We start from the raw sequence: 19736 nt of genomic DNA, 5'->3' as shown, positions 1-19736 counted from the left end.
AGCAAATGGATGAGGGAATAGAGGCTGACATGGAAGACAGGGCTTTCAAAGTGTTGAGTTGGCCGTATCTGAAACTCTTCTGTCTACTTTGAGATGACAGTTTTAATTCCCACTGGATGGGAAAGGCCACTTCCTCACAGGATTTTAATGCTGCTAAAGGGAGGATGCTTCAGACATGCCTGTGATTTCCCAAAGGCAGCAGCAGCTTCTGAGCAGCCTCATTATCTCCATGTGTCTGTGTTTCCTTGGGAGTCCTATAGCTGGGGTTTGGTGGTGCCCCCAGGCTCTGAGTCCCCGCAGGGTGAGCATCCCCTCAGGCGGGCACACAGCTCAGCCCACCTCCATCCCCACGGATAATTCCCAGGTGTGTGAAGGCGCCGCTCATGGCACAGCAGTGATGTGTCCCCGGAAGGGATGTGGAGCCAAGTGGAACCCCATGAGCTGCACCATTGGATGAAGGGAATCACCCACGTGGGAGCACCCCAAGGAAACCCTCTGAGTAACTCACAGCACCCATCCTCTGCCTTGGGATGTGCTGTTTCCCAGTGCAGAATAATTCTTTGGGATGCTCCTTCCTGCGGCAGCACGGGGCTTTTGTGGGACTGCTGTAGACTTTCAGCTATTTGAAATTGTCCTGAGGTGCAACTCGGTGGATGGGTTCCCAGCCTGTTTGTTGGTTATGTGTGTTTCCATAGGGGTGGAATGTTAAACCAGTGCTGTGTTTAATATGGAGAGCTGAGGTGTTGGCATTTGAATGCTAGCTGATATCAGGTGTGTGCTTGGCAGTTGCTAGCCAAGGGGATGCTTGTCCACCAGGGTGTTTGAGGTGTAGGAAGCTTTCAAATCCCCTTTTTCTCCTTTTCAATTGCTTTTCTTTGTTGATGCTGCCATTTCCTGCTCTGCCACCTGGGGACGGCTGCTTTGTCATCACAAAGTCCCACCGGGACCTCTGCAGGTCCTCCGGGACTGCTGCACTGCTGAGATAACGTCAGAGCAGTTGGTTCCCCAGCTGCCACCGCATTGGGGTGGAGGAACTGGAGCTAAACGGGCTCGGCCAGCTGTGCCTGGAGACTTCAACACGCAGAAACAGCGGGGGCTGGAAGTCCATGGAGATTTAACTGTTTATAGACAGCATATAACTGTAAAACCTTTGGTTTCTTCTGTCTCTGAAGCAGAGCCGATGATGCTCTGAGCAGGATGGTGACACCAAGCCTTTGGGCTCCCACATCGCCCGCACATTTAGCTTAAATCTTTTGGTTTGTGACACTCGTACATGAACCTGCTGCTAATGCTGAGATTTACGTGAAGTCCACGGCTGGATTTATTTCCTCAGTTTCCAATGGATGTATAAACCTGAAATAACTAATGGTGTTTTCCTTCTCTCTCCTGAGCTTCAAGTGACATATTGCCACATTGCCCCGCTACCATCAGCCTCAGTGTTCTTACTCTTGTACTATTTAGGCTGGCTATATTTCCAGGTGTAAGTGTGCCCGTGCCTAACAAATGGACAATGAACCATTCCTCCCCTTCTTTCCCAGCCAGAGGAGCTCACCAACGCCTTGGAGATCAGCAACATCGTCTTCACAAGCATGTTTGCCCTAGAGATGCTGCTCAAAGTCCTTGTCTACGGCCCCTTTGGCTACATTAAGAACCCGTACAACATCTTTGATGGGATCATCGTGGTGATTAGGTACAAACCTAGAGCTTTCTTTATGTGCGTTTCCCTTCATTTGGCTAGCTCATTAAAATGGGATGTAATGGTGAGTGGGCATAACTGCCTTCCTATGACACTTCTCTCTGCTGTAAGTTAACATAATTAGACGCAATTGCTGATAGATGTTTTGGGATTATTTTCTGGTCATTACAGAGAGAGGCCCATGCAGAAAGCTGTCCATTTTGGCAGAGTCTGGGGCCCAAGTGGCACAACCAATGCCTGATTAAATAACTGCTTTTGGGCACATATAGGACTGTGGTTGCAACTGAGGGCTCCTGGCCCTGGTGGGGTTCAGCTCCAGGAGGCACTGAGAGCTCCTCTCTGTCTGGGGAGGGTTTCCCACTTCCCATCTCTCTTCCCTCCGAATTCCCCCCTCTCCTTTGCTTCTTCTCCCAATGCCTTTGAGCCAGGTGTTCTCTGCCCATCCCACAACAAACTCTTTTCCTCTCAGCGTGTGGGAGATCGTGGGGCAGCAAGGCGGGGGGCTCTCAGTGCTGCGGACCTTCCGGCTCATGCGGGTTCTGAAGCTGGTGCGCTTCATGCCGGCCCTGCAGCGGCAGCTTGTCGTCCTCATGAAGACCATGGACAACGTGGCCACCTTCTGCATGTTGCTGATGCTCTTCATTTTCATATTTAGGTGGGTGCTTGGTGAGAGCTCTTCATTCTGGGGTGTTCAGTGGGATCCCATGGGGATGTGAGGGGGCTGTAGTGGGGTGTTTCTGAGCTGAGTCCCAGAGCAGCACTGACAGTGGTTTGATGACAATCTTCTTTTAATTCTGGCCAAACGAGACATCTGTCTTCATGAGATGATTTGCAAGGAAAATCCTTCATCTGGATGATTCCTTGTTACCACCCCGAGACATCTGTCCCATTACATGCAGATGAGGCTGGTGCTGAGAATGTTGTTAAGGAAGGGGGCAATGTTGCTAAAATAAAAGCAGCCGAAGTGGTGCTCCTGCCCTGGCCTCCTCACAGGAGTGAAGATCTGTGGTGGGAAAGCTAGAAACAGGTTTGGGGGAGCCCCAGTATCCTGGATTTGGGTCTGGATTTCAACTCAAGCCCTGCAGCAGCCACTCCTCCGGCGTCCCAGTGCTGGAAGGCTGATGAAAGCCGTTCTGCGCAGTAATGATCCTTTTCCCAGTGAGGCATTTTGCTCCAAAGCACTGTTTGCTGCCGCGATGCTGAACGGAGCTGTGAATAATGTGATTATTCAGGTTACTGGCCGAGAGCAGGGGAAGACAAATTATTCCTTTAGCATCAATGTGAAATGAAAGGTATTCTGCTTTCATGTCAAAATCGGCAAAGATGTGGTGAGCCCCCTGATATGCTCCATTCAGGCTTCTCTCAGGATCCCTTTTTGTCTTCCCCGCTCAGTTTAAGCCTGTTTTGCAGAAAATTGTGTCATCGCAAAGCGGAAAGTCAAAACATTTTGTTTAGAAAGAGCTGAAACAAAATGTTGTGACTGACAAAACAAAGGAAAAGAAGGGGAAGGAACGGGCTCACTTTTCAAAGCCGTGCGACGGATTTGACCCAAATTTGCTCTCAGTTTGCACATTCTCGAGGTGTGCTTTTCATTGAAGGAATGACTCATCTTTTAAAAGATGGAATGGAAGGGCTCTGCTGGGGCCGGGGGCCAGCGGCAGCACTGCAGCCCAGCCCTGCTCAGCACTGTGCTCTCCTCACAGCATTCTGGGGATGCACCTCTTTGGCTGCAAGTTCGCTTCCGAGCGGGATGGCGACACTCTGCCCGACAGGAAGAACTTCGACTCCTTGCTCTGGGCCATCGTCACTGTTTTCCAGGTACTGAGCATTGGGCAGAGCGACCTGTTGCCCTTTGGGGCTGTGGGGGTGGGACAGTTATGGCACGGCTTGGTGGAGCCATTGCAGAGGCATTGAAATATGCATGTTAGTTATAACTCGAGGTCGTGTCCAAGCCTGGGGTGCTTTGCTGGCTGTTCACCCAGGGCAGATGCCAGCATGCTGCTCTGTCTCCATGCTCCTGAGACAATTTCTTTGCAGATTTTGACCCAGGAAGACTGGAACAAGGTGCTCTACAATGGCATGGCATCTACCTCCTCCTGGGCAGCACTCTACTTCATTGCCCTCATGACGTTTGGGAATTACGTTCTCTTCAACCTGCTGGTGGCCATCCTGGTGGAGGGTTTCCAGGCGGAGGTAATGTTCTCTCACTTGTGCCTTTGTTGGCTTTGAACGTCTCAGGGCCTCCAGACCTGCAGCAGGAATGTGGTTTCCAAAGTGGGCAACAGTACATTTACCAGAGTGGTACATGAAAAGAAGTGGGGAAAAATACGAGGTCTTTTTTCTTCATTCCTTCTTTCTGCTTAGCTGAGGTACAGTTTAATACAGCAAGTCCTTTAAATGAAGGGCTTAAATGAAAAGCATTGTTAGCATTAATGCAGGAGGGAGAACTCAGCGGTGAGTCAGGCACTGCAGATGGGATAACTGCTATGACAGTGCCTTTGAAACACTTCTCTCCGTGTTTGTGAGCCAGATTAAAACCCTTCCTGAAAACTTACGCAGGCTGCTGGGAGATGAGGAGCATGATTGACTTCTTTGGCGATGTGTGCTCATGGAGCTTCTCCTAATTCCAACACCACAATGCTTTCCATTTTAAGGCACCTGGTCCTCATCCCTGCCAGCTCCATGTGGCACCCAGGGTGCTGTGGGCTTTTGGGAAGGTTGGGGGGTTAGCATGGAGCTGTAATTTCTGTGTCTTAGCTGCTCAGCTGGGAGCTGCACCCCAAAGTGGGGCCCTGGGGTGCCTACCCACCCCACAGGAGATTCCCACTGTGCAGAGGGATGGGGGGCTGCGTCCTGATGGGGACCAGAGGGGGAGCAGCAGCCCAAAGCTGGCTGCTGGGACTCCTATGGCTGTGCTTTTACACTTTGTCTGTGCTGTTGATAACTGAGTCGGAGCAGTGGAATATTATTTAAGATTTGTTGCTTGTGTGTCCTAATATCCTACCAGCCTGGGAACAACTATGCACAGAACCGTATTTATTTTTATTATTGTTATTATTTTTGCAGTGCAATCTAGAGTTACATTAATGGAATCGTACCAGGAGATAGATAGAAGAAATTCTCTCGTTTTTCTGTATCGTCTCTCATTGTGTGTCGGCATTTTCTTGTTTAATTGTTACTGCTGTGGCCATTTCTCTCTGTAACCCCCCCTCACCATTCAGCCTGAAGGGAAGGTCACCGCCAGGTTCTCCTCCATAGCTCAGTGTTCCTTTGCCCGAGTGAGAAGAGGTAGAAGGTTCCTTGGCTGCTTGCGGAGCGATGATAGCTTTGAAACCAAACCTTTGTTCAGCTGAGCAAATTGATTCTCTGAAGGTCGCCTGAGTGACAGAGCCCCATGTCTCGCCCAAGGCTCAGCCCTGCTGTGCAGCCACCCCTTCCCCACCCTGCTGCCCCCAGGGGAGGTGACCCCCCTATCCCCGCCACCTGGTTTGGTGCTGGAGCACGTGGCACTCTGCTTGCTTCTGGCTGGCAGCAATTTTCCCCACTCGCTTGCAGCCAGCTGGCACCGCAGCACCGCTCGCTGTCGTTCACCGCAACGCGCTGCGGTTTTGTTCCCATGGCCGCAGCTTTAAGGGTCCATCTCTGTTGTGCCAGCATCAGGGGGTGAGCACTGAGTGCTGGGACCACAACCCAGCACAGCCTCCAAAGCCCGGAGCCTTCTCTGCCCTCGGGAAATAGCTCTGCCCAACCACCGCGATTTTGATGGCCTTGCACCTGATTCATGCAATTAACCACTTTGCTTACAGTGCTGTTTTGTATCTCAGGCTTTTAGAGAGGTGTTTTACTAATCATCTTCCTTCCACATCTTTGCTATTCGGAGCTCTCAGTGCTCCTCTGGTAAATGGGAATGTGTGAAAGAGGGAGCTCAGCCAGAGCTGCTGGGGCCAGGAGCCCACGGGTGGGATCCAGCACAGCCACCACACCTGGACCTCGCTGCCCTGCATCCCTGCAGCTCCCACACACCTCTCCTTCTGGGCTTCACTAGTGAGCGCACAAAGGATCCTCTCCTCAGCAAAATTAATCGAGATCAGCTCTCCCTGTAAACAAACCCCGCGTCCCTCTCCAGCCCTTGCACTCAACCCTTCCTCTGAGCGAGGTGTTTTTCCATTCTCTTCAGCTTTCCGGGCTGAAACACAATCTCAGAGCGGCTGCCTTTATCTCCCCAGTCCTTGACTGCCTTTCCTCAATCTGCAAGCACCTCGTTAATTTTAGTGCACGGCTTTGCAGCCCCAGTTGCTAGGCAGCAGATGTATATAAGCAATCGGGAAAGAAGAAGGAGCTGTTCCAAACTTTGAATATGGAGCAATATATTTTGCCGGGTTGATTTTCTTCTCCTATTTTTTCTGTTTTTTGGTGACCTGTTCCCCTGGTGCGAGGCGCACTCAGGACGTGGTGCAGCGCAGCTATTTTTGGGCTCATGTTCTGCTATTGAACTCAGGCTGGGTGTTCGTGCAGGGGACCCCATTTGATGGAGCTGCTCATTTGAAATCGCTGCCTGAGCACAGGTCTGTGCCCTGGGGATTTCTCTCTGAAGCAAACAATGGCTCCTCTCTGTCAGACACAAAGCTGCTCTCATGAGGGACTCCCTGACAATGTTATCTCCAACGTGTGTTCTTCCATTGGCGATCCTCCTGGCCTCATCTTGCCTTGTCCTCACTCCCAGCTCTGCCCCTTTCCCCACCTTGTGTCTTAATTGCTCCCTGGTCCCCAGGGGCCACCCCCAGCCCCGTGCTCACTCTGCACGGTGTTGCAGTGTTCTGGCTGGAGCAGCAGAACCCACAGAAAGCAGCACTTGGGCTTCAACCAGAGGACTGAAGCCCATTTTCCCCCATGTGGAGACTTTTGGATGGTGTCTTTGTTACGTCCTGTATCTTTTGCACCCCTATTGGTTTCAGTGGGATTGTCTTTGTGAAGGAAAAGTGTTTATGTGTTTTCTTTTGGTGGCTTTTCCTCCTCTTTCTCTCTTACAAAGACTTTAAGTTAAGTGTCCAAGGCAAGATCCCATGTCCCATTCAGACCCCTGAACTGATCAGAGAACCATAGAAAACTCCAAGTTGTGAGGGATTGGTCTTTCTTAAACTCATCACCCCAGCTGGGAGCAGGGCGAGTTCCCCATCTGTGTGTTGCAGGCTGGAGCACCACTGCTTTGCCCCTGGGGAGCAGTGAGTGTGCCCAGGGCCACACATCCCACCCCATGCTGATGAGCCAAGGGCCACAAGCGCCGCTGCTTCCCCAGCGGGTTGGGAGGCACTGAGTTCTGGTGCTGAGAAGAAGTGCTGGAGGTATTTCACCTGGCTGTGAGAGGGCTGATGTTGTGTTAATCAAACATTCATTAGAAGCCTCCGCTGCTGCCTAATGATGGCATAATAAATAAAGATCCCATTATGCAGCTGCAAAAAAGGAAAGAAGAAATCGTGTTTTCGATAATTAGCCGGTGTTTCATTAGCACAATTATCACTTCGGAGCTGCATCAAGCTCTCTGTCTGAAACACTTAATTTAAAGGTAAGGCTGGCCTCGTCGGGGCTGCTCCCCCAGCTCTTCATCGTGGCTGCATGCTGCCCTTCTCCATGTGCCCTTCCCCATCTCCTCCATACCTCTCCCTGTGTTGTTCTTATTTTTTTTAACTTCCCTCTCATTTCTGCTGTTGAAACTGTGAAAATTGAACCCTCCTTCCCCTTCCTCCCCCCTCCCTGCCCTGTTTCTCCTTCAGGAGATCTCCAAGCGGGAAGATGCTGGGGGGCAGCTGAGCTGTGTTCAGCTGCCGGGCGACTCGGCAGCGGTATGTACGGCCACGCATGAGCCCCCCACACCCCCATGGTTGTGTCCCTCATGGTGCCTGGTCACACGCCGTGCTGCCGTCCTCACTCATCGTTGTAGCTGTCGTGCTGTCAGGGGTTGTCGGGGTCTCATTCTTTTCTTTTTGTTGTCCTCACTGTTGAGTCAGCCTTGGTTTTAAGTCCCTTCCTTCTCTGGGGGAGCTGGAGGAATGAAGGTGGGTGCTCTGGGGAGCAGGGTGGCTCCAGGCTCAGCTCTCTGTGCAGTCCTGCAGTGAGGTGAGCTCACCCACGGGGTTTGCAGTGGATGGGACCAAAGCAGTGTGCTCACACCCATGCCAGTCGGGCAGTGATGCTGGTCCCCAGGAACATCTGCTCCGTGACCCACGTGGGACATGGAATCAAGTTTGAGCCTGCAAGAGCCCCATGCTCTGTAGGGTGAGGTCAGTCAGAGACACCCAGTCATCTCAGGATGAAGGTTGGGATGTGCAGGAGGCTGAGGACACCATGTATCCCACAAGTGCAGCACACTCCAGGCCTTGTTCTGCTGCTGGCTGCGTGTTTCTCTTCACCACTGCCTTCCCCTTCTTCCCTCTCCAAGAAGTCTGGCTCTTCCTTCAGCACAAAATCCTTTCCTGACATATCCGAATGCATCCTGTCACCTTGGGTATGTGCTGGCAGAGCCGCTGTGCCCTGGGGTCCCTCCAGACATGCCCTCCTTTCCCAGAAGGATTGTAACTCCCTCTTCTCTCACAACCCCTTTTCTATCCAGAAAGGCAAGCTGGGAGTGCAGGAGCAGGTAATGGGCGGTGCATTGGGGTTGGCACTCGCTGCTTGCAGGAGATGCTTCTGTCCCCAGATGTGGGGTTTGGTGCTGGGGGAGTCCTTGTGCAACTCTGCTTTCCCATCTCTGCACATGCTGTGCACCCTCTCACTTTCCTCTGGGCTGTTGCAGAGCACTCCAGAAATGCAGCCCCACGTTGCTGTGCTTTCCCACTGCCTGGCGCCCAAGCACCAAACCTCCATAGGGGACTGAGGACAGCTTGGCCTTGCTGGGGTTCTGGGCTCCTGGTTCCTTCCAGCTAAGGGAGACTTTGCTTGGCTTCCACCTCAGCATCCTTCCTCCTTCCCTCCCCTCCTCTCCTCCCTCCCAATGTGCACCATGCTGGGGTTTGGTGCTGTTTGCCAGAAGAGCATTTTTAGCCCTAAGTCCTCCTCTGGTGGATTGGCATGGTTCTGGCGAGCACCTTTTCCCACTGGATGGATGCTCACTATACCACACCCTAAGCACCTTTCCACAGTGCCAATGGACAGAAGCGTGCAGGGAAGTCCCTCACCAGCTGTGTGCTGTGAGATGGAGCAAGCACACTGAGCTGTGGTAAACCTCAGCCCTTCTCCGGGGGCTGAGCCCGGGTTCTCAGTAACTCTCAGGATTCAAAATTCATGTAAACCCCCCAGACCTCTGTTGTGTTGCAGCTGGACCTGCTGGCCATCCAGGGGGCAGACATTGGATCCTCTCTACACCACTGGGGCTTCCATCAATCGTGTACTCATGGCTGCATTGCAAAGTCAGCATCCTGAGTCCTTGGTGGCTTCTTTAAGCATCACCAGGAAGCCGTGGGATTGCCCACACAGGGGGAGTTTCAAGCCATGGTGTATAAATTGAGAGAAATGAGTAGGGTCAACTTTTGTCCCAACGTTGCTCATCCTTCCCTGACATTGGTGTGCAATTCCCGCAGCACAAAAACACAAGCAATGCATTTTTTATGTTTTATTTCCCTGATCCCTTTCTGGGGCTGTGTTTGGAATCAGAGGCAGCCAGTCTTCCTGGTAGGAGGTTAATTAGTCTGTGGTATAAATATGTGCATGCCTCATTTTGTGAAAGGTGGTGTTGCATCGTGGTACACAGCTCGGTGGATCTGTAGGTGTGGTGTTGGCAATGCGGTCCCGTGTGTTCGAGGGGTGTTTGTGCAGGCAGCCCCTCATTCCCCCTGACTAAAACACTCTGTCTGCTGCAGGGGGATGCATCCAAGTCTGACTCAGAGGGTGAGCTCTTCCTCCGCAGCCTGGAAGAGGAGGGTGGACTGAAGAAAAACTTGTCAAACCCAGTCTGTGAGTACAGAGCCCGGGACACCTGCCCTGCTGCACAACCCCCTCTGCTGTGAAAGTAATTTATCCTGAGTGGGAAATCCCTCCTGGGGACAATGCCCTCATCTCATCTCACATTCTGTCGAGCTGCTACAGGGCTGGGAGCATGAGCTGCAGGCAAAAGAAATTTGATGGCATTCAGATCTGAAATCCATTCCAGTGGAGTGTCCTCACAGGGGCACAAGTACGGGAGCTCTGAGAGTGTGGGAAGGGGGGAGGAAAGAGAGCGGGGAGGGAGCCCAGTGCAGGCAGGGTTCTGTAGAGGAAGAGTAGGGGGGTGTTGGTGGAAGGTTAGGGGTCATATGTAAGGGATCTGCTCTCTCTGTTGGTACCCAATCCCGTTCTCAACATCCTGCTCTTCCCCACCATGCTGTTGGAAAGCTCTCAGCCCCCATATGGCTTTTAGTCCCCTTTCTCCTGATGTAAGGAGGACAAACGTACGCTATGCAGCAGCTCTGCCCATCCAATGGCAGGCTGTGTGCATGCCCACAGCAGTGGGACCCTAAAACCTGCCTTGTGCCTTCCAGTGATGGCCCTGAGTGAGCACCCAGAGCTGAAGAAAAGCCTCACCCCTCCACTCATCATCCACACCGCAGCCACGCCGATGCCCATGCCCAAGAGCGCCATGTTTGGGGATGCAGCTCAGGGCTATGAGTCACGCCGAGCCAGTGGCGTCTCCATGGACCCTGCTGCCTATGAGCTCAAATCCCCGGTAAGGACTGGAGCATCCTGTGGTTGCCCAACAAGCATTTGTGGGGCACACGAGGCAGCTCTGTGTCCATCTGCCCCCCCAAGCCATGAGAACGGCCTGGTGTGGGCAGGTGGCACAGACTGACCCCATCCCTGTCCCGCAGCCCAGCGCCCGCAGCTCCCCGCACAGCCCCTGGAGCACTGGCAGCAGCTGGCCCAGCCGCCGCTCCAGCTGGAACAGCATCGGCCGGGCACCCAGCCTCAAGCGGCGGGGCCAGAGCAGTGAGCGCAGGTCCCTGCTGTCCGGGGAGGGCAAGGAGAGCTCAGAGGATGGGGAGAGCTCGGATGAGGAACACTCCAGCCGGGCTGGCAGTGTCAACGGCTCCTTACCTCATCGCATGGAGTCACTGGAAGCAAAGGGCTCCTTCGACCTCCAGGACACCCTGCAGGTGCCTTCGCTGTACCGGACCAGCAGCATGCACAGCAGTCGCACCACTGCCTCTGAGCACCAGGACTGCAATGGGAAAACCTCTCCTGGCCTGCTGGTCCATCAGCTCCACCTGGACGACCCTCGGCCAGACTGTGATGATGCTGACGATGAAGGCAACATGGTAAGGAGGTGCTAAATGCTTGGTTTGGGCTTTGTTTGTTTCTTTTTGCTCATCCAAATGACTTCTGTAGCTCTTGGGAGCATGCCACAGCCAAGGCAGAGGCTGAATGTCACCAGCACCGCAGCTGGGGGTCACCAGGAGCAGCCTGGTGACATTACATTAAGTGTCTCACTGCTGTGTCAGAGCATTCAGGTGGAGATATCAGGTTCCAGTTAAATGCATGGAGCCATGGCTATCTTGGCCACTGTCTCTGGAGGCAAGGGAGGTGTGTGGACGGGACGCTAAGGACGTGGTTTTGTGGTGGTAGGTCAGGCTGTGGTTGAACTTGGTGATCTTGATGGTATTTTTCCTGCCCAGATGGTTCTATGATTTTACTCCATGACTGCACAACTCTGGTTTTATCTTTTTAAATTTTTAGTAAGTAAACATATCCCTGCTCACCAGCCGGTATTTGGATTTCAGCCCCCATCCATAGGAATAGACAATCTGTGTTGGCATCAACAGGCAGTGCAAAGGCAAGGTTGGGCCCACAAGTCCCGTGGAGGCATTAGTCCTGCAGAGATGGTGATTATTTCCAAGGCTTTGCATTAATTTCAATATGAAGAGGCATTAGTCCATGAGTGTCTCTCTTTCACAGGCCTGAGAAGTGCTATTTAGGAAATGTTAGCTAAAAGCATGGCAGCAGGAGAAGAAAAATCAGCTGTAATTTTGAGCTGATTAGAGCACCAGATAGTAAAGCAGCATCTCCAGCTTTGCATATTCTCTGCATCCGCACTTTCAAATCACTGCACATAATTTGCCAAGTGCTGCCACTGCTCAAATGGTGTAAATGCCCCCAGATGGGGGAGCCAGGGAATGCGTTGTGGTGTGATTGGAGCCTCAGCACAGGCTCCTTTTGGGGCATTTTCAGCTCTTGAAGGGTTTTCTCCTTGTTCTGTGGGTTGAAAGATGCAGTGGTTGGATGGGGTGTTTGATGGATTGCTGATGGGTTTTGGGTACAGCCACGTGATGGTAACCAGGGCAGTAATGAGGGCTGTTGCTTTTGGGCATGATTTTACTGTATTTCACTGAGTTTGTTGAATGAAAATGGGATTTGGAGCATGTGAAAGGATGCAAAAGGCAGTGGAGACTCCAGAGAGCAACCGGGAGGAGAAAGAGAGCTTGTGCTGGCAGAATAGAGTCGCTCAGCCGTAAATCGCCTTTAAAACAAGCCATTATCCCATTACATCTCCAGCATGGATCCTCAGCCTGGGATTTTTACTGATTGTCTTAACCCGGTTTTTAACCTCCATAAAACAAATTGAATTTTTAAGAATAGAAGTGGTAATTATTTTTGGAAAAAACACTATTCCAAGTGATCGAGGGACCACACTCTCCATAGCTGGCTAGGGATGGCTTTTATGGCCAATGGCTGCTGATTTCTGGGTTCACATGCCCTGTGGGTCCCTTCCTTTCCTCGGCAGCTCCATCACATTGGGCAGCTCGTGGTGGGACACATCCCTCCTGCCTCTCCCCACGGCTCGCAGTGCACTGCTCAGTCAGATGCGTGTTTTTCATCTTTATTATGGTGGCTGTTTTTAGTGGAAACCAAATGTCTTCTTTCTGTGTGCTGGGCTCTGACCAAGCAGGGTTAGACCAAAGGTCCTTGGATTTTCTTCCATGGAGCTCAAACGCGTGGGGAAAGGACAGGCAAGTCAGGGTCACAGAGCACACCCTGCCCTGCTGTGTTTACGGGGATGTCCTCAGCTGGCAGCTGCCTTTCCTGGTGCCCCACGATGTGAACTCACTGTGAGTCACTGCAGCAGGTGGATTAGAAAATACTGCTCTGATTGGCGCAATGGCTCTCCAGGTTGAGGAGCTTTCCTTTGTGATTTTCCCCTGACATTGTGGGGTTTTCTTTGCCCTTGTGTGAGCCTTGGCAGAGTCAGGAAAAAAATGGCATTATTTTGTTAAATTGAAAAAAATAAATTAGAACTCCCTTACCAACGGAAGAAGAAAAGAACACAACTGTTATTCAGATCAAAGTGATCCTAAATGTGCCCTTCTGCAACAAAGCTTAACAAGCTCTCCTTGCTGGATGGTTTTGATTGCTGCCACACAGAAATAAAGGCAGTGTGAAGGCTGCCTTTGGATCTCCCAGACTCCCATTATATTAGTGCTGCTCCGCTGCCTTCAGAGAGGTTATCTGGAATTTCCACTGCTCAGAATCAGGCCCTGCCTGCTCTTCTCCCCTGAAGTACAAAATCAGGGGAAGAAAGTCTGTTCTTCATGGCACAAATGTAGACATGGAGATCAGCTGAGCTGAGATCCGCTGCCTGTTGGGTTTGCATGGCAGGACCTGGGGCTGTGCTGGAGATCTGCTGACCTGGGCTGTGTTATCAGTCCCTTCTTGTGCCAGTTGCAAAACTTCTGTATTCGGGAAAGGGAAGAAAAATCCAAATGCTGAGTGTTCAGTGTGGGATCGAGGAGAAGTACCCAGTGTGTCCCCTCCTCCCAAGGGCAAAATCCCCATTGCAATTGCAGCTCTAACCCTCTCTGGCTATTGCACTTTTTCCTGTGCTGTTCTGCTGCTCCCCCAGACCACCCCAGCCTGCCCTGCTGCGCAGTTAAAATGAAATAATCAGGTCCTGAGCGCCTCTGTGCAGCTTGGAGCTTGCCTGAAGGTCTGTTGCTGCTCATAGAGCGTTTTTCAGCAGTTCCCCCCTATCCTTATAATAAATCTTTTATAAATCTAACCCTCTCCCTTACTCCAAGGAGTGCATCAGTCATCCTTTAATGCCAGCTGCCTTTCATCCTGCCCTCAGAACTACATTAATATCTAAAAGTTCTAAAAAAAGAAGCTATTTATCAACAACTCTCCTTAGTGGGGGCGAGGGGGGGGGGTTGTGCTATGGGGCAAAGGCAGCCAACATCTCCACATCCCGGTGTGCAGAGGGGGGGCAGCCAGTGGGAGCCATTGGGGCTTTGGTGAAACCACCAGCAAGCAAATGAAGAAACGGTTTTCTTTCCCCCGAGTCCCCCTGCCCAGTCTTTATTCATCCTGTCCAGGTGTGTTTTATGGACAAATGGGTATGATTTAAATAACATAATTGATATATGGCTGGGAGCATAATGCAGGCTTGAGCAGCAATCAGGCTGATTGTGCGCCGTGGATGTGTGTCTGGACCTCGCAGAGGAAGCGTTTGATGGGACTTGGGCTGGAAGCGCTCGCTTTTCATTTTGCAGACATCTTGCATTTGGCACAGATTAGCAAACCGTGCCCTTCCACCCGTGGAAATCTGGAGTCATTCCTTTGCTTTAGACTCCCATGGCTGTACTCTGGGACAGCTCTTGGCCCCGCTCAGAGCAGCGCTGTGCTGCCCTCGTGCTGACACGCTGAGTGGGGTCACGATGGAAGATCGCTTTCTGCCTTTGTTATCTGTCTGAGCCCATGAACTGCGAGCTGCAACAATTAGACAAACCCCAAAATATCTTTGGCATTAGAATTGGACAAAGGAATAGAAAGAAGCATTCTGTGCTGCTGACGCATTACCATTCACTACAAATCCCCATGATAAATACCAGAACTGCTTTGAATACTGGATACTCCTGGAAAGCTTCCAGCTTGCAAAATGAACCGGACGGAGCCGCAGCGATGCTCCGTGTCCTGGGGCAGCAATCCCTGCTCTGCCTGTGACTTCGAGCAGACATCAGGGCTGATCCATTTATTTCCTTTTGTTACATCTTTGGATAATGCAGCAGAGCGGGCTGCTGGGAGGGACAGCACAGCCCCAGGATGTGTGCTCTATTAAATGTAGTTCAGAGCAAGGGGAGCGGTTCTGCCTCCTTGCCTGGAGTTGGAAAAGGAATGTACAAACAGCCCAAATGTGGCCTGAACCCACTGATGTGCTGGGCCTGGGGTGTGCTGGCATGGAAAGAGATGGAATGATGAACAGCTGAAGGAAGGTGGGAGAAAAATCCAGCTGGTTTGTTCCTCAGACCTCTCCTTTTATTTTCACAAGGTTGTTTTCATTCTGCAAAGGGTTCAGGTTGTCACCAAGGGCTTTCATTAAGGTGGGCACTACACTAGCAATTACCTATTGCTAATGAGACCCCTGGCTGAGTGCATACAGTAGCAGAAAGCATTGCCTCCATTCCACTCAATTACCCTAACAAATCCCATTTTTACAGTCCAGAGTACCTCAAATTGCTAACAGTTTGGCTCCAAGCGAGGATAGAATCTCCCCTTCCGCAGTGCTGGAGCCCTGCTCCTTGAGCATCATGTGTGGGAGTGAGGAGATAGGGGTAATGAATGAGCAAGAACTTGCTTTAATTTGTCCGTGAATGTGAAGTGCTGCAGTGATGCTGCATGCGCTGCTCTGTGGGTTCACTTCCTGGACTCCCTTTGGACACCCAAGGTAAAACCTAACCTGAGGCTGCTGCAGCCAGGACCAGGCGTTACCTCAGTACTGGATTTTCTTGTCTTCTCTTGATCTGTTGGCCAAAGCATTACAGTCTGCCTTCCTGCCCTTAAACAACCTTGCCGACAGTCTGAAATACGTATGGCTGAGGGTGTGCTGTGGTTTCAAGGAGGAATTAATTCAGGGGAGCTGGATGGCCTGTACTCATCCAGGAGGTCAGACAGGGCACGATGTTCCCTTCTGCCTTCATAATCCATGGTCTGATCTGGTTGTGCTGAATGAGAGGCAGATTTCTGCCATCATGTTCCTTCACTGAAATGTAGCTTCCAAATGGTTTATTTGGCTTCCCAGTGGTGCGCAGACATAAGGCATGGCCCAGCAAGCAGCAGGAATCCCTCATAAGATTCAAGTAGGCACCTGCTGAGAAGCCAGGGGGGTTGTGGCTGAGCTGAGCAGGTTATGATCCACTTGGATGAGGGTTTTACTTGCCATCTTCATCCTTTTAGGTTGCCACATGCTGAATGCACTGTGCACAGCAGGAAGGAAGATGTGACTGCAGGGGCTCATGGCACCGTCACAGCTCTAACCCTGACCCTTCTCCTACAGGTCCTTTAGGGGAAGGCTGTTTTCCTTTGGTTTTACTGAGTACCTGGGGGTATTTGTTCAGTTAAAAATTTCCCTGGGTCCTTTGCCTGGGAGCTCTGTGGATGTTAACTCTTTTCTCTGTTTTTCCTCCTGGTACATCTTTGCTCTCCACTTTCCTCCTAGAGCAAAAGGGACCGCATGAAGGCCTGGGTACGGGCACATCTCCCCACCTGCTGCAAGGAGAGAGACTCCTGGTCCATCTACGTCTTTGCTCCTCATTCTAGGTATGGCAGTTCATGTGGTAGGGTGTGCTGGGCACTGATGCCTCAGAGAAATCTAACTGCAGTCAGTGCACACTTAGAACACAGTAAAGGATTCTCTGGACCCTGCCCGCATGTAATGAGTTTCCTATGCTTGAGCTGATGGGCCCTGGGCAGTGTTTGGGTTCATTCATACAGAGATTAGAGGGATTTTCAGAAACAGACTTAGGGGAATGTAATATGGTATTATAAATCCTGGGTCAGTGTACAACCATCTGTCACAATAAATAGCTCCTGTTCCTTTGCTCGTGTGCACTCAGCCCTTGCACTGGAGGAATTTAGAATCACAGAATGGTTGGGTTGGAGGGAACCTGAAAGATCATCCAGCTCCAACCCCCCTGCCATGGGCAGGATTGCTAACCACTAAATCAGGCACCAGACCAGGATGGCCCAAACTCCATCCAACCATTTCTTATTGTATATAATCTAAAGCTGAACTCCGCAGAGCTGGCAAGGCGCAGACCCACACCTGTCTGCCTGTCTGAGCTGTGCAAGCAGCTGCTGTGCTTCAAGCAAGTCTAAGGCCCCCATGAATGTTGCCGGGGCTGGAAATCTGTGGTTTTAATTTGAAATCGATCTTTGCAGCTTGAGTCCTTTCCTATTCATATCCAGATGTGCTTGCAGCATGGGGCTCTGCCAGGGACGGGATTGCAGAACTGTGGCTCTTCTGCTTTGCAAACAGGGAGCTCAGTTCCCTGGCTGTGCTGGAGCTGCAGGAGCGTGCTGTGCTGTCCCACCAGCTGAGTGCTAACTGCCTGTCTGTGCACTGTCTTCTTTTCTTATTTCTTGGCAGGTTCCGTCTGATGTGCAATAAAATCATCACGCACAAGATGTTTGATCACATCGTCTTGGTGATCATCTTCCTCAACTGCATCACCATTGCCATGGAACGACCTAAAATCGAGCCTCACAGTGCTGTGAGTTTGAGTTTAATGTTTTCCATGTTCTTTGTGGAGGCAGCACGTGTGGCTCGATTGCTGCTGCTGAGCATTTCCCTCACACTTTTCCCTTTTGAAGTGCAGAGCCACCAGTGTCTGTGCTGAGCTGGGTATGGGGTAAGTGCTGAGCAGGGTATGGGGTATGTACAGAGTGATGCTGTCCCAGGGAAGGCTTCTCCCCACCTCCTGCTCCACGTGCTGCTGCTGTTCCTGGTTCACAGAACAGGAGCAGAGCTCATGGCCTGCCACACATCCAGGCCCCCCATGCAATATCCCATTTCTGCAAGTATGATCAAAGCTTTAACACGTGGCACAGGCACGACATCTGTCTCTGTTTCCTTCTCTGATCAACCTTCATTTCTTCCATCTGTTGTTCACGGGCACGTATGGATGGTGAGAAGGGAACAGGGGATACCATTCATTTTGTTTTCTTCTCTCTCCTTTGTCTACGATCTTTGCTGTGGCACAAGGCAAACTGGCCTGATATGTGCACTGTAATTCCATTCCCCTGAACCATTCTGGTTTAATAGATTGTGCAGAGATTTTTCAAGCCAGACCCTCACATCACCCACTTCAGTCACTCAGAGGGGCAGAACCATGCGCTGCTCTTTTATTTTAGCATGGAGTGTGGCTGAGATGTGTGCTGGGCTCTTGCTGATGTATTCCAAAGACTGCTCATATCGCAATCGTATAGAATCACGGTTTGTTGTCGTAGGCGTGTCAGGCTGTTCATTTTCATAGATCTTCAATGTTAGACCTCAGAACCGGAGTCTTGGCTGCTCTGTGCCTATTTTAAGCTTTCCTCATAGTCCTCTTTACTGAATTAGTTTGCTCGGAGGTCCCTCCCCGGATCCATTTTTTTCCTTTATCACGCAGCCATGATGCATCACCTCGCAGCTGTGGGATGAGAGCAGGGCTCCCTGCCAGCCAGTGTGGCAGGAGGAAATCACCCCCTGCTCCCCAGATGGGACACCATGGAGATCCTGTGGGCTTCCTCGAGCCCATTGCTGTGTCCAGCTCTGAGGCTGCCATGGGGCCTCCCATCAGACCCTTTCTCTAGGCCAAACAACCCAGTCACACTTCATATGTCTTCCCCTGTAGACACTCATGATCTCTGCAGCCCTTCTTCGGGCTCTCTCTCCTGGCTGTATATCCTGTTTGTACTGTGGCACACAGAACTGCAAGCAGTGCTCATGGTGGAGCAGCAGTGGTGTGGTGCAGAGCAGAAATTTTCTTGCCTTGTCCAGCTGGTGATGTCGTGCTTGGTGCAACCCAGCAGTGCCAGCAGTATTAGTCTGTAGCCAAAATGAAACTGAAGAGTGGCATCCAGGGCTGGAGCTGAGCTTGAGCCATGGTGTGGGTGCAGCAGAGAGGAGCTGGGCTGCCAGGAGCAGCGCCCATGCCCTGCTCACGGGGACAGAGTTCTCATCTGGAAACCCAGAGTTAGTTTAACTTCAGTTGGTTAAAATAATTGTCCTTTGCCTCTCCAAACTGTGGATTTTCTAGCTGCTTTACATGAGGTCTCATCCCCTGCCCCAGTTTCAGCTGGCTTATCAGAACAGGATGCTGCTGCCAGCCAACAAACGCTCCCCATCTCAGAGTGGGCGACATGGGCTGCAGAGATTATCCTTCAACACAGCCGTGTGCCCGCCAGGAAGGGCTGTAATATCCTTGTCTTTCCCCCATACTATTGTTGTTCTATCTCCAGCACCACCAGCAGTTCCTTGCCCTTCCCCACCACCTGCCCTGCAGCACTCCTTTGTGTGCCCAGCAGAGATGGTTCCTATCGCAGCTCCCGCAATCACGCTGCAGGTCCAGGACCTCATTAATTATGGGCCCAGGATGGAAACAAGCTGCTCTGTGGTTCCTGAGTCACTTTCAGTAAATCATGATCTGGCAACTGAGGGGGTTGCCAAGGTGTTTTGTCCTGTTTGAATTGCATCTCATTTTGTTCGAGAGATCTGCTTCTCTTACAGGATTGCTCTGTAGGGAGCAGCAGAAATAAATCCCAAATTGTTATTAGCAGAACTGGGGCTGGTTCAATTGTACGCACACAGGCACACTCACCACTTTCTTCCAACTTTTACCTTCTGCTGTCCATTTCTCAGTGCAGGCAATCAGAGATTGCTTAGGGATTAGGGAGAAGTGTAATTTATTTAATGATCATCATTAAAAGGAAAGGTTTCTGCTAACTACAGATAGGAAGCCAGGCCATGGTCTCATCTGTAATCACTAGCTGCTATTGCGGCACAGTGGAAGTGAAGACTGCACGGTCTGGTGGATAGTGCAGGGACCGGGAGATGAGATGAGGATGTTGGGCTCCATGCCCAGCTCCAGCCCGTGGCTCTGGGCAGGAGAACGACCCTTTGGGGCAGCTCTCAGCTGGCAGCAGCCTCCAGAGCTCCACTGGCTTCAGTCCTGGCAGCCATGCTGCAGCCTCCCCTGGGCTCTGCTGGCCTTGCAGCACAGCCACACTGACACTGAGCTCATGTGCTGGGAATTGGGAGCGTGGT

At 51.5% G+C, this 19736-nt stretch overlaps 1 protein-coding gene across 2 annotated transcripts in view; it reads left to right on the top strand.

Moving 5' to 3' along the window:
- Positions 1-19736, top strand: part of CACNA1G (calcium voltage-gated channel subunit alpha1 G) — a 99727-nt gene that overhangs the window by 40941 nt on the left and 39050 nt on the right. For both annotated transcript variants that reach the window (XM_015880222.2, XM_032448219.1), the window contains exons 11-20: positions 1539-1690; positions 2166-2351; positions 3400-3514; positions 3734-3889; positions 7468-7536; positions 9550-9643; positions 10207-10391; positions 10534-10980; positions 16149-16249; positions 17079-17202. In XM_015880222.2, the coding sequence (XP_015735708.1) occupies positions 1539-1690; positions 2166-2351; positions 3400-3514; positions 3734-3889; positions 7468-7536; positions 9550-9643; positions 10207-10391; positions 10534-10980; positions 16149-16249; positions 17079-17202 (1629 nt within the window). The remainder of the gene's footprint in view (positions 1-1538; positions 1691-2165; positions 2352-3399; positions 3515-3733; positions 3890-7467; positions 7537-9549; positions 9644-10206; positions 10392-10533; positions 10981-16148; positions 16250-17078; positions 17203-19736) is intronic.

The sequence above is a fragment of the Coturnix japonica genome, chromosome 18, assembly GCF_001577835.2.
Source record: "Coturnix japonica isolate 7356 chromosome 18, Coturnix japonica 2.1, whole genome shotgun sequence".
Taxonomy (NCBI): Eukaryota; Metazoa; Chordata; class Aves; order Galliformes; family Phasianidae; genus Coturnix; species Coturnix japonica.
Note: the sequence above shows the minus strand (reverse complement) of the source record. Positions and strands in the feature narration are given on the sequence as shown.